The sequence below is a fragment of the Lissotriton helveticus genome, chromosome 9, assembly GCF_964261635.1.
Source record: "Lissotriton helveticus chromosome 9, aLisHel1.1, whole genome shotgun sequence".
Classification (NCBI taxonomy): domain Eukaryota; kingdom Metazoa; phylum Chordata; class Amphibia; order Caudata; family Salamandridae; genus Lissotriton; species Lissotriton helveticus.
This window is the reverse complement of record NC_136070.1, coordinates 1,173,297,868-1,173,311,938: the sequence shown is the minus strand read 5'-3', so window position 1 is coordinate 1,173,311,938 and position 14,071 is coordinate 1,173,297,868. Positions and strand designations below refer to the sequence as shown.

Below are 14,071 nucleotides of genomic sequence, written 5' to 3'. Positions count from 1 at the left end.
GCATCTTTTCTAATTGTGTCCTCACGGGACAACACACCCTGGAGTCTGCACAGGTTGAGGGAGGTGTTTCTCGCGGGCATAAATCCAGCCTGATACGGGTGGACCATGCGGGCAATGACCTTGAGCAGGCGAGAGGCAAGGACCTTAGCTAGTATTTTCACTTCGCAGTTGAGCAACGAAATTGGCCGATAGGAGGAGCATTTATTGTTGGGTTTACCCTCCTTATGGATCATAATTATGTTAGCCAGTCTCTGATCAGCGGGTTGCATCCTTCCACCCTACTATCCTTAAACATTTTAGTGAGATGGGGGGCTGCCTTGCCCGAAGTACATTTAAACAATTCGATGGGCAGGCCATTGGGGCCCGATGCTTTCCCACCTTGCAAGTCATGAATGGCTTTTTCAACCTCCGTAACCATAATCTCCAGTTCAAGATCAAAGTGTTCCTCCTCTGTGAGCGCAGGCAAGGAAATATCATGCAAAAAGGAGGAAGCGTTCTCCTCTGTCAGCATTAGCACTTTTGTCAATATTGTTTTTGCTTGCTTGTTGGTTTCACCAGCCTATGCAGTGGACAGGGAAAAAAATCATGGTAATATTGAAGAGGTATGGCGTGGGATTAGATCAATACTGATCAATACAGAACCAGTGGTCGCATATGCACACAAATAATTCATCATGTGGCAATCCACTCACTGTAGTTTATCGGTGTCTGATTTTATATATTGCAGGGGTTTCAAACTATTTTACTGAAAACCATAAGTATTAAAAATGGTCTGCTGACAATTAGTTAGTGATCAAAAGAATTTCCTTTAAAACAACTCTTTTCTGTGCTTTATTTCCGACAGTTAGACAAAAGAGGCGACAGCATCAAAGTGGTAAAGATCACATTATGGGTCAAGGGAGAGAGAATAAACATGATATTACTACTGGAGAAGGGCTAGGGAGGAGTAATACATTGAGCACCTTTCCACGTTTATATAAAAGTTAGCACACAAAGAATAATAGTCTTTCAAATGGTAGTTTTTAAAAGTTACATTTGAGCATACATAAACAGATACATTTCAGGGAGCAGTTTTTATTCTAATATACACAATTATTACTCATAAATTAAGTGAATATTGTATTATTGGTTGAGTTGTATTTTCCAATACTTTTAAACTTGTCTTGGTTCATGAATCACAGACCTTATTAGCAGCATTATTGTCTGATTTGATATTAATGCCCACTGCTTTCTAATTTGACACATGGGTCAAATTGGTCACATTGGCAATCTGTCAGGTCCATTCTCTATCTTGAAAGGTACAAGACAGGGCTGCCCTCCCTCCCCTGTTCTGTATGCATTATATATGGATCCATATATTAGATGGCTAACAAGGTACCTTACAACTTTACCAGTCTTCAACATTACCTTCCTGTTAGTGGTATATGCTGATGATGTGGCTATTCTTTCCCACTCACTACCACACACGCTAAATGTTATAGGGTAAATAACTGAAGAATTTGAAAGTACGTTACGTTATAAATTTAAACATTTGTAAGTACCAAAATTGTACTGAAAGTAAGGGTAACTGAAGAAGATACATAGCATTTGGGGATCATGGTTTCTTCCGAAATAGAGTTATTTTTAGTGAATTGTTCCAGTTTACTTCAATCTACTAAACTACATTTCAAGCAAAGAATTAACCAATTTCAATAGTTGATTGGAGTGAACTAAGTTGAATGGACATTCTTCCCAAATCTCTATATCTTTTCAGGGCTCTTAAACTATATACTATGAACAAATATTTATAAAATCTACATTGGATTATTTCCAGATTTGTATGGCAATACAGAAAAGCATTAAGATTAATTAGATTATGGAAACTACTGATTATCAGTAATTTATGAGCAATACCAGCTGGAGATTATACGATTAGGCTTACATGGGTAAACGTTTACAATGTATGTATCTATCTAGTGCATTGTCTGATCATCTTATTGAAAATCTATTCAATTCTGACAAATTTAAGATCCAAGTGCTTTAAAAGGTCAAGATTAGGACTATATGTACCTTAGAGAAACACTGGCCTAGGGTTAAACAATATGTCAAAGTTATGTATGCATTGCCTCAAACTCCTTTAATATTCAATGATGAACTTGCAAATATCCTCAGGGTAACAACTTTAGAAAGTGACACCGAAGAGGAATTACAAGATTTGCAGATCTATCCACATGTGGTGAAATCTTTTGTTAACATACAGATTGACTTCCATTTACGCTTCACGCTCTAATGATTTTTTAAATATTGACAAATTAGACACTTTATCTCTGAGCTAATAATTAATCACACTAAATCACTGATTCAGCATAATCTCACCCTCCTGACATTTGGTGATGTGCCACCTTCAAAATCTAATTTATATACTTAATTGAATACGCTTCAAGATCTGTTACAGTGGGCAAAGAAGTGGTCTAACTGGCTGTCAGTGGATCTCACTGGAAACCAAATTTCAGACAGATTGCATATGAACTACACGCTTATCACTCCTACGAAGTTTAAAAGCTATAAATATTGAACAACATATGACTTTTAAATCATACCTACAAAAAAGCCAAATTGTTTAAACAAACCAAACTGTGTCCACATACCTTTCTCACAATGCTGATTCACTACACATGTTTATTATTTGACCAAAGCTGAAGGAATTTGGGATCTCTATCGTTCAAAGATTAAGTAATATCATGTGAACCAAATGTAAATTGAGCACTATTTTATTGGGTGTTGATGTGGATGGGCTAACTTTCTATAACTTGGCAATTAACAGATTATCATTAGCAAACAAATGGAAAGACACAAATATCACCTACCTTTTCTGAATGGTAGAAGCAAATCAATAAACCACATGAAATGAAACAACAAATAGCCCTTGTGAAAGGTACTATAAGAAAAAAAAAATCACGGATGAGCCAATATGAATGCTTTTGTGAACAACATATACAATCCTGCCCTTTTCTATTGAATCCCACCATACATCACCATATCAATAGTCCTAAAGTAAAGGACCTCTATGGACTTTATGGGAAGACAGAACATGTTAGACTTCCCACATCAACTTGTAAATCACAAATGTCTTATTTTTACTATTAGGTTCCTGAGATTGACTAACCGTGACATGAGTGATGTAATATGTGAGTTCATAAGCAGTGCATTGCAGAGGTGTAAGTTATAGTTAGCTGAGGTAACTATAACTGCTGGATTTCTATGGTTTGTACAAGTGAAATCTGAGACTAAAGATAACGTCCCCGTAACCTTTTTTTTTTTTTTTGTTAATATCAAAGGATTTTTTATCCTATTTCCTAAGTATAACTGCCCTTTAACCTTTATTTTTTTCAGTAAATTTCTAATGTTTTTAAAAGCTAATTCCTAACTGTAGCTTACCTGTGACCAATTTGTTTTGTCGGTGAATTTCCATGGTTTTATAAGTAGCAATGCTGTTTTCAGAATGGTGTGAAAATGGGCAAACTTCTGACCAGATCTCAGTCATCCCACAGAGTAGGACGTATATATATATATATAATCACTCTTTCTCCTGTATAGAAATGGATTCATCCCTTATCTTTGTGACTGTGAAAATGATTCGCCCAAGATGACGGGGTATAAAATACCCCATTGCTTTCCAATCCTGCAAAGTGTCTAGCTACTCTCTTGGAAAAATTCAGTCTTTTCTGTAAGGAGCATAGCTTAGAGATAATCAGCAATAAAACACAATATATAGTATTTAGTGCCCACAGAAAAAAAACATGGGTAAGGTAGTCCTTGTGGGTGAGACACTGGGCAGGGTCAATGAATTTGACTATCTGGGTGCAAAAATAAGGGATTCTCCTAGATGGCAGCCCCAGATCAAGAAAAGCGTATTGCCTTGAAGCAAAGCGCAGGGGCTGTTCTACGAATTGCCAACAGGACATCTACTTTTGCTGTTTAACCCCCAATTAAGTAATATGAGTCAAGCCTTTGGTCAGCCTTGTATGGGGCTGACTTGTGGGGTCATTGGAATATTGCTCCAGTGAAAATAGCTGAATACGCCTTTGTAAAATCTCTACAGAGACTCCCTGCTAGTGCCCTACACTTTCAATAAGATTCGATTTGAATCTTAGGTCTATTTCTGATATTGTCACCCTGAGAGCTATTTAATATTGGATTAGGCTGTGGACAAATAAGAACTTGGATCCATATAGGGATTGTATCAACGTATTAGGTGAGGGCCAATCAGTTATTAAAATTCCTTGGCTTCTACATATAAAACATGGCTGATGAAGTTGGGTTTGAACAATTTTTAGTTAAAACCTGCTGCGTTCACCCAAGATGCCTGAGAGAAACTGGTAACGAGCTATTAGAAAATTGTGTTAGGAAGTAAGAAATGTAATGTCTCTCTGGGCCACCTTGTAGAATCTTATTTGATGTTTAAAGATGTACCTGAATTTGAGTCCTTTTTGAATTTGGAAATTGATTCTACTACACATGCACCTTACATAAAATTGAAATTGGGTACTCTGCCCTTGGCTGACCTAACTTGTTTTTAGGGAAAAAAAGTGATCACACCTAATACATGTCTGATGGGTTGCCAAACAGTTGAGACTGAGGAATACATTTTTTTTTAAAAGGCCTACGCAAAGCAATGGTCATTCTGGATCATTCCTCTATGTCGATTGCTTGGTTTTCGTGACTGCCATTCTGTGTTAAGATTATGTAAAACTAATACAAATTATTGTATTGTCTACTCACTGGTATTTGTTTTCAATATGGCACGTCAGAATGAAAGCAGTGAAATAAGATGTTTCTATTCAACTCCTAGTTTTTATATTGTGAGTAGTATTTTATACATGAGCCCTGCTTTTAATTATATGTTTTTGTAATGTTGCTTGTGAATAGGGATTGGTTTACCTATTTACATTTGGAGGATATTCGATTAAGGACTGAGCACCTATCCTTACCAATCTTATTGGATCGTGCTTTTGACAATATTGTCCACCAAATTATTTCATTATTAGATGAAATTGCATTTTAATGGGATATGTATTATGTCTTTTTATTGAAGTTATTCAGTTTTATTTGTTTTTATGATTGTTGTTCATGTACCTTTTATGGTTCAATCGAGACGAAATAAAGGAATGAAATGCTGTTTGTCCAACATGCGAAGATACAAACACGTACCTACCGTAAACCCACTGCAGGAAACGGGATCCTACATGCCCACAGTTTCCACCCCACACCTCTGAAACAATCCATCCCATATGCGGAATGCCTAAGGATGACACGCAATTGCAGTACAACTGAGGGACTCTCAAATGCGAAACAAAACCTTTTCACGAGACTCCAAAAGAGGGGATACACAGCCGAGACATGCAAAAAGGCAGAAGTGAAGTGCAGCACAAAAACTCGACAGGAACTACTGTTCCCGGTGGTAGAAGAAACCGTTAGAGACAAACAAGAAAGGCAGGCCCCTAGGCTCATAACAGGTTTCCATCGATACCACTCGAACCTTCGTAAAATCTTAAGAAGGCACTGGCCATTGATTCATAATGACCCTACCATAGGAAACACAGTAGGCGAAAGACCCTTAATATCGTTTAGAAAAGCGAAATCAATGCGCAACCAACTAGTGTGCAATGCACCTGTTCTTAAAAAGCAAAAGAACTGGTTACAGTCCCAAAAAGGATTCAAAAAATGCAGTAAATGCAAAGCCTGTAACCATGGCATCAACACCACCAATGTCGAGCTGCCCTTTAGAAGACAGCCCTATACCATCAGGGAACACTTCACATGCAAAACTGAATTTGCCGTGTACGTGCTCACTTGTGAATGCAGAAAGAGATACGTAGGTTCGACCATACACCCCGTGCATGTGAGGATTCTGCAACACCAAAGGGCAATTGCAAACTTGGACCAAACCTATCCAGGGCAAGACACATCCATGAGACCCATGGAGGCAATGCAGAAGGCCTAACGTACTTCGTTATAGACAGCATCCCCAGAAATGCGAGAGACGGAAATCGAAAACTTGCTTTACGCCGCCTGGAGTCAAGATGCATCATTCTCTTGAACTCCAAGATCCCTTCAGGCTTGAATGCGGATGAGGCCCTGAGCGTCCATATTTAAACCCCCCCCCAGCGTCCGTGCCCTCACGTTCTTACCCGAGTACCCTGGAAACACTTGCATCTAACGTTTCCCATTGTAAATACACTGTACACGTACATGCCACTTAAGGGTATTGGCATTAGTGTTGCGCCGCACAGATCACTTCACTTCACACACCTTATACCATAATTCACCCGGTTCACCACAAGCAAAATTACTGAACTCCGTGTAAGGTCCCCTCGCTGTCCCACTTGGCATAGCGGGATCCCAAACACATTAAGGCACTGGCCGGGAAAGGGGTTTACAGGGTGCGAAAAGCATTACTTTAGCACTTACCGAAGCATGTATGCTGAGTAGGTTCATCCTTCAGACAGCGCGCCCAGTGTCATACTTAGACAGGAATCATGTTACAGCCCCGAGCCAATCACAGTGTTTTTAAGAACAGGTACGAACGGGCAAAGTCAGTAACACACGGGATTCGCCTACAAAGGTGTCATTGTATCGAGTGGTTTAGTCCGAACGAAGGGTGATAAGGTGTTTATTTCAACACAGTTTAATCAAACCGCATTTGTAAAATGCATTACGAGCACAATTTGTATTGTTTAAATTTAAAATTTTATTTTTATGTACTAGAATGTGGTTCAGTGATAAGTGAAAACAGACTGCTATGAAATTCTAATGTGCAAGTCATGTAATAGGTCACGCCATCAATTAGGGTGTAACCAGGTAACCATAGCAACAGCTAAACCTGTGACATGGTGTTTATGTATATAAGTAATTCACTGTAGTATGCATTTGTTAGTGAGCAAGGCGGGAGTAAGCCGCCGAAACGCGTCTGAGCAGAAACTGAGTTAAAAGTAATAAATCATTTGGATTGAAATTCACGGAGTCAGCGCCTACTTTGATCTGAAGTTTGGTGTGGTAAAAAATATATATATACATATATAACAGGAAGTTATGGTCCAGCTTGATACACAATGACTTCAAAGAAATGGTGTGGATCACTCATGGGGTTTTCAGTCCCTTTATTAGCAGCAGCAGACGCGTTTCAGCATAATTGCCTTTCTCAATGCACAACCTGCTAACCATGTAGTACAGAGCATCTGGTTGGTTTATATTATACATCGGCTTTCTTTATTGGTAGATCTTAGCCAATGGAAAGGCTGCAACTCTTGTGATGTTTTCACTGCGGCTGCCATGCAGTCCCGACAATCACACTTGCACCACTGATTTTGCATACGGCGTCCAAGGCTCAAAAGGTCACCTCTCGCCCCACTGTGCTTCAGGTGACAGTTGCGATGCCAAACAGACATGGCTGGCCACTCTTTCTTTGTGCAGCCCACAAAATCCCCGAATGGGCTGCCACGCCTCACCTCATGCGTTGCAACCAACTCTCTGCACTTCAGTACACCCCTTGTCACGGCCACTGGATGAGAAACCAGGATGTGAGTGTGTGTCTCCAGATGATCTCCTCGCTCTTTCTTCACTAGAATGGTGAAGCAGCACCACAATCCTTATGAACCATTAAATATTTATTAATCGATCATAATGATGTGCATAATGTGTGTGTGTATTCTGTTGCAATAAAAATATCTTTTTATATGTGTGTATTCTGGTCCATAAAAAGGAAAAAAAAGTTTGACACATTTATTTTGACTTGCATTTATTACTGAGATTGGACCCACTATTTTTGCCCCTAATATCAACTAATTAAAAGTAGGTTTCTCAAGCTAATTTGGAGAACAAAATGGTTGAAATATATCTGTTCATTTTTTACAGGACAATGATCTTGGGAAATGCAAGTCTAAGAATCAGTAATGTGACTAAATCAGATGCTGGCATTTATAATTGTGTGGCTAGAAACCAGTTTGGCACTGCAAGTATAAGAACAAGAATACTAGTAACAGGTAAATATATTTGAAGACAAGACTTATAGTTCAGTGTGTTTGTTTGCATTCTACTGTACTGTATTGTGGCATTTGTATAGCTCTTACTACACCTTTGTGAGGCTCTGGACGACTGGCACTGACAAATAGCAAGCTAAACTATGTAGAGGGTGTGGCAGTGAGAGTGTTGTCTTTGTTCTGATCCTATATGAGAAGTGTTTTCATGGTAAGTGTGATCACCAACAGGGTGTGGTTATCATGTCCTGGTACGCAGCACCTGACTGTGTAATGGGTAAAGATATGTGAGAACTAAACACACAAATTATAACTGTAGCTAGGACCAAAACATTAAGTCATCTACGCAGCACCAGCCTGGCCATAGGGTCAGTGGGATTGTGTGTGCGTGTATATGTGTGAATGCCTGAAGAGGGCAAGAAGGGAATCCATATGGCAATATGCACCGGTCAGAGTTGGTGTTGAATGAGTAGAATAATGTTCAAAGGGCAGGATTGGAAATTGGTAAAAAAGCAGTACTCATGTACTTTTATTTTTTTAGAGACAGGAATACACACTGCCTAGTGCTGAACAAATACACACCATGAATGAGGAAGAAAGTGTAAGAGCAAGCAGGTTTGGAACCCTCAAGCAGAAACTTCACAGATTCCAACTATTTCTCCTGGGCTGAATGAATCCTTAGTTCCGAGCAGGAGATGACAACCCCAGTCCTTCACAACTTCTTGTAGTTTTCCAAAGACAAACAAGCACCAGTTGGGCATACGCCAGTCAGGTTGTGGCTTGTTACTCTTCATGTAGAAAGTGTGAGAGATGATATACTTGGTAGGTTGCTGCCTTGACAGTGCTAGAGTGTATCAGTATGCGGAGTGTGCTGACTAAGTTTGCTGCATACTCCCACTAAAGTCTGCCAATAAAAGCAGTGCCTTTGCTTACCTTGTCCTTCCAAGAAGTCTAGTCTTGGTCCTTAAAGGCAAGTTTTGTGGTTGGAATGATATTTTTTGTTTTGAATATATATGGGAAATATTTGCATATAGTACAGGATAAGACCCGAGGTGCGGTTATTGTTTTGTGTGATGCAATGCAACACAAAGTGGTGTGATGGGTGACGTTATATGAAAGACATGCTCATTTTAATTGTATTAAGGACTGAAACACAAAGGCAGCTACACAGCCCAGACTAGTTATGTGGACAGTAGGATGCTTTGTGCACGTTCTTCAAAAGGGGGAGTAATCAGTGAAGACCAGTAATCTCTATGACAACATCCACAAAAGAGAGATGATGTCAAATGTGTAAAATGATGGCAAGAATAAACATACTGTTTCTTGTATATATTCTGACTGAATCTCAAAATAGGGCCTTCTAAGACAGCTTTCCTAATTATCATATATTCCTACAACTTATGAGGGCAAACCTTGATTGTTCTGTCTGTCAAAGAGAATAGTGTTATACCTTTAATAAACCTACAACTCTCATGACACATGTAATAGACTGAAAATACCCTGAAAATAAAAGTAACTTCTTTCTGTCATTCTCCACAAGAAGCCCAGATCACAAAAAAAAAATTTTTTAAGTCCATTACATACTTATTTCATAGCATCAGCATCAGCATCTGCAAGAAATGGGAATGTTAAAACAGAAATACCAAGGCACCTGTGGTGAAACTCTGGAGAAATACTGCGTATAACTCTTTGTTAGATATAGGGGTCTCTAGTCGGCAATGGTATTCACTGTTGTCCAAATAGGGACCCTTACTTCTAAGTAAGGATAAGGGGATTACACTCCTTAATAACCCCTGCTCACCCCCTTGGTAGCTTGACACAAGCAGACAGGCTTATCTCAGAGGCAGTGTGTTAAGCATTTGTGAATATACACAGTAATACAGGGAAAACACTAAAGATGGACATAACTCAGGTTTTATAAAAATAAGTATTCTTTATATAGACTTAACATAAGACCACAAATGACAAAAAATCCACAATACTACACTTAAGATTGCTTAAAAGATGATTAAAGTTGCTTAGTTCAAGTTGATGGTAAATGCGACAAAGTTCTCAACAAAGTACATGGATGCGTAACGCAAAGTAAACAAAAGGCTTGCAAAAGGGGAGATGCGTCGGTTTTGGGATCCGGGTGTACAATTGTGTCCTGCCTCAATGCTTGCGCTAAGTAGGGGACTCGTCGTGAGCCTTACCGGTGCAGAGGTGATGCATAGATTCTCAGCCTGCGGGCCCGTTGTGGTGTGCAAGATGGTGCCTTGATGCGATGCGATGATCCGATTGCGATGCGAGAAGATGGCGCCCCTGAAGCGGCGATGCGATGAGGATGTGATGACGCCCTGACAGCCTTGCGATGACTCTGTACTTTGGAGCCGCGACATGCCCTGCGACACGCTTCTCCGGTGATGAGATGGCGACTCTCTCGATGGCGTCACGCTTCTCCGGTGATGCAACAGCAGGCAGCTTCGATGAACACACTCTTCCAGGGAAATGCGGCGAAGGCTCGCTTCTCCGTCGTTGCGATTATTTCAGCTGCGGCGGCGACACACTTCTTCTCGATGCGTCGTGCTTCCAGCTCCTGGCGGCACGCAAGTGTCTGGAGTCAGAATTCCCAGCAAGAAAATTCAGGGGGAGCTGGAGGTGAAGTATTTTGTCCCTGAGACTTCAGCAGGAGGCAAGCACAGTTCAAGCCCTTGGAGAATATTCTGTAGATAAAAGAAAATTTTAAAAAAAGTTCCTTCTCCTTTCCCTTGGCAATTGTGGTAAATAAATAATTAATTACCGGTACTATTTTTGAATACATTAATAATAACAGATAGCTCAATAAATAAGAGGCAGGATCCGAGGAATCTGAGTCGAACGGGCTTTATTCAGGCAAAAGGGAAGGGACAGGATCGGGACAGCCTGAAATAAAATAGAGAGGCAGCTGCAACGCCTCATGAACAGTACAAGGTATATATAATAAAACATCACAATTACATTACATACAGTAGGCGTAACAAGTGACAAACGTAAGATAAGAACACATGGGCGTGAAAAGAAGGCGTGCACAGGGCGTGCACGTAGACATATGATGAGAACGTCACAGAAGTGTCATGAATGGGCGGAAACATGGAGGGGGCTACCTGAGCAGCTGGAACCTTTAACCTAGTGGTGCGCGCAAACGGGCAATGACGTGTTACCGGGGAGAACTGAGGGCTATGACTTCTGCACTAGAAGAGGAGACTAAAGTCTGCGGTATCAGGACGACATGTACCTATAGCATATCTGGTATCTGGTGTTTGGAGTACATGTTGATAGAATCTAAAAGTTATCAGGGCAAAGGCTACTTGACACTAAGGCTGGTGCATGCATATATTCTACATGTATTGCGTGTGCTATGAATCTTCTATGAATATTAATACAGTATTTCTCTTGTATGGAGACAGAAAGACTAGACTATAGCTGAAGCTGTTTATACGGTTCGTTAGCTTAGGAATGTGAAGAAGGAGAGCTGAACTGATAACTAGAAGCATAACATATTCTTGGCAGACAGGCAGGCAGAGCCAGGTCGGGCACCGCGCTGCGCGGCAGGAAGTAAGGGAAGGGTCAGGGATGCAGGTGGGGGCTGCATCGCTCCTCGGAGTGGGTTCAGGAGACTGGAGCTTGAATCCGGTGTCCGGGCCCTTTGAGGCCTAAAAACGGGGACAATTCAATGAATTATCATGCGCACTGTAAAACGTGGCAACATAGGCCTAATATTTGTTGCTTTCACGAGAACTGGAACTGGCATACTAGAGATGGACACAACCATAATTGCGTCTTTAATCGATCATAGGGGGATATATGCATATCGATCATGCACATATAACATAGGATGGAGAACACGTAGGCACACATGACAAGGCAAAATTAAATTTTCCTCAATGAAGCAACCACTGCAGACCAACCCAGCAAACAGCACACTGGCAGAGGGGCAGTCCAAACTCCTGCAGCTTTCTTGGTTTTTCTCCTTGGCAGAAATGTTTCTTGTTCCAGAAGTGATCTAATTTCTTGGGATCAGAGTCCCAATATTTATACCCCAAAATCCGTTGTTCTCTGAAGGCAGAGAGGCCTCTGCCTAGTCCAAACCAGTTCCTGAGCACTTTGTTTACATGACTCTCCTCTTCCTTTCACTGTGCAGGGCAGAGACATCAGTCGCCCCACACGAGGTGGAGCCAGCACAGGGGAGGGAAAATACAGCTCTGGAGCACTCTGTTGACATGATTCCTCTTCTCCTTTCACAGTGCAGGGCAGAGACATTAGACAAGCCACAGGAGGTGGAGCCAGCACTGTAGAGGGAAGACCCAGCCCTATTCAGGTCCCAGGTGCAACTCCTCCCTCAAATCTAGATGCAGATCTCTCTATTCACCACTGGGCTGCCCCAGCCTGTCTCCTGGAATCCCCCAGCCCTGTCACAAACCCAGACAAGGAATACACAACCTAGCAGAGGCAGACCTGGACAGTTAGGCAAGAAAATACCTACTTTCTAAAAGTGGTATTTTCAAACACAGAATATTAAAACCAACTTTACTAAACGATATATTTTATTATTCATTCTGAGTTCAGGCATACTAAATTTGAATTTCTATCATGTTCCCTGAGTCAGTTAGGATTATAATAATGTAATAATGTAACTGCCCATTCTGGCCTATGGAAACAGGTAGCCTTCAATACTGAAAAACGAAAATGGCTGTGATACACTATTAGAACACGCTACACACATCAGGGCATGTCCTACCTTATACTTACAATGCGCCCTGCCCTTGGGCCTACCATAGGGGTGTCTAATATGAAACAAGTGGAAGGTTTAGGGACTGGCAAGTGGGTGCACTTGGCCCAGTCGACATGGCAGTGCTAGACTGCACACAGGCCTTGCAATGGCAGGCCTGAGACACACTTTACAAGCTGATTCTGTGGGTGGCACAACCAGGGCTGCAAGCCCACCAGCAGCATTTGATTTACAAGCCCTGGGCACACATGGTGCACTACACTAGGCGCTGACAGAATAATCAAATAACCCAATTATGGAATAACCAATTAGTACATCAATTTAACATAGGGAGCACTTGCACTGTGGCACTGGTTAGCAGTGGCACAGTCCCCAAAGCATAAATCCAGCAAAAACACATCAAAACAGAAGAGGCAATCTGTCAAAAATGGAAGGGAGACTCACGCCAATGATGTCAGGTCTAACATTCTTCCTTTAAGATTACATTGAAAATGAAAACTTAAATTAAATTGAAAATAAAATTCTTAAGGACCAGAAGTTTGCTAGGAAGCAGAAGGGAAAATATGCACAATAGTTATGTGAAGCAACACATTTGATAGAGGCAGGAAGGTTACATTCATGCAAACTCAAATGGTTTGTAGTTCATCATCAGCCAACTGGTCAGTCTTAACACCATCAGCGCGGCGCGAATTCTCGCGCTGTGCTGAAGGTTCTAAGAAACGGGCGTGGCCGTGACGGAGCGGTTCCGTCATAAGCACAGCCCAACCGGCGCTCGTGATGGAACCGTTCCGTCACAAGCATCGAAGGGGTTAATATTTCAAGAGAGGATACACAAGACCAATGACCCACTGACTCTGAACACCTTAACTTCCTTGGTCTAATGATATAATGAACTTTAAATCTAATTCCATCACCCACCTGTCCCAGGTATTCAAATATGTGGTGCCCCTGCAGATGGTAGTCAACATTTTTACTCAAAAGTCAAAACTTAAATTGTTTCTGAATGTTCCTTTCATGGTTCCTAGTAGGCCTGGGTGATATAATTTGACAAAAAAGGCACTACCCAAAGTTGTGTGACAATCTTAATTTGCCAAACTTTCTGAAATGAAATCTAGCAGTTTTGGTGAAAGTATAATAAATGTTTTAGTGAAACTGAAACTAGTGTCAGATGTTCAGATACTTCCTGCGTCAATGTGTTATCTAGGAAAATATTTCTTCTTGCAGAGTTTATTGTATTAAAGTGCTGCGACAGTCTATCTATGACAATAACAAAATCTCTCTACAGATGTAGTGAAAAGGTATCCTACAG

The 14,071-nt window shown here is 40.8% G+C and overlaps 1 protein-coding gene across 1 annotated transcript in view; it reads left to right on the top strand.

The window, feature by feature from the left end:
- Positions 1–14,071, top strand: part of LOC144783434 (contactin-3-like) — a 206,584-nt gene that overhangs the window by 46,763 nt on the left and 145,750 nt on the right. Inside the window, exon 3 of the mRNA XM_078662414.1 lies at positions 7,894–8,021. Within this exon, the coding sequence (XP_078518540.1) occupies positions 7,894–8,021 (128 nt within the window). The remainder of the gene's footprint in view (positions 1–7,893; positions 8,022–14,071) is intronic.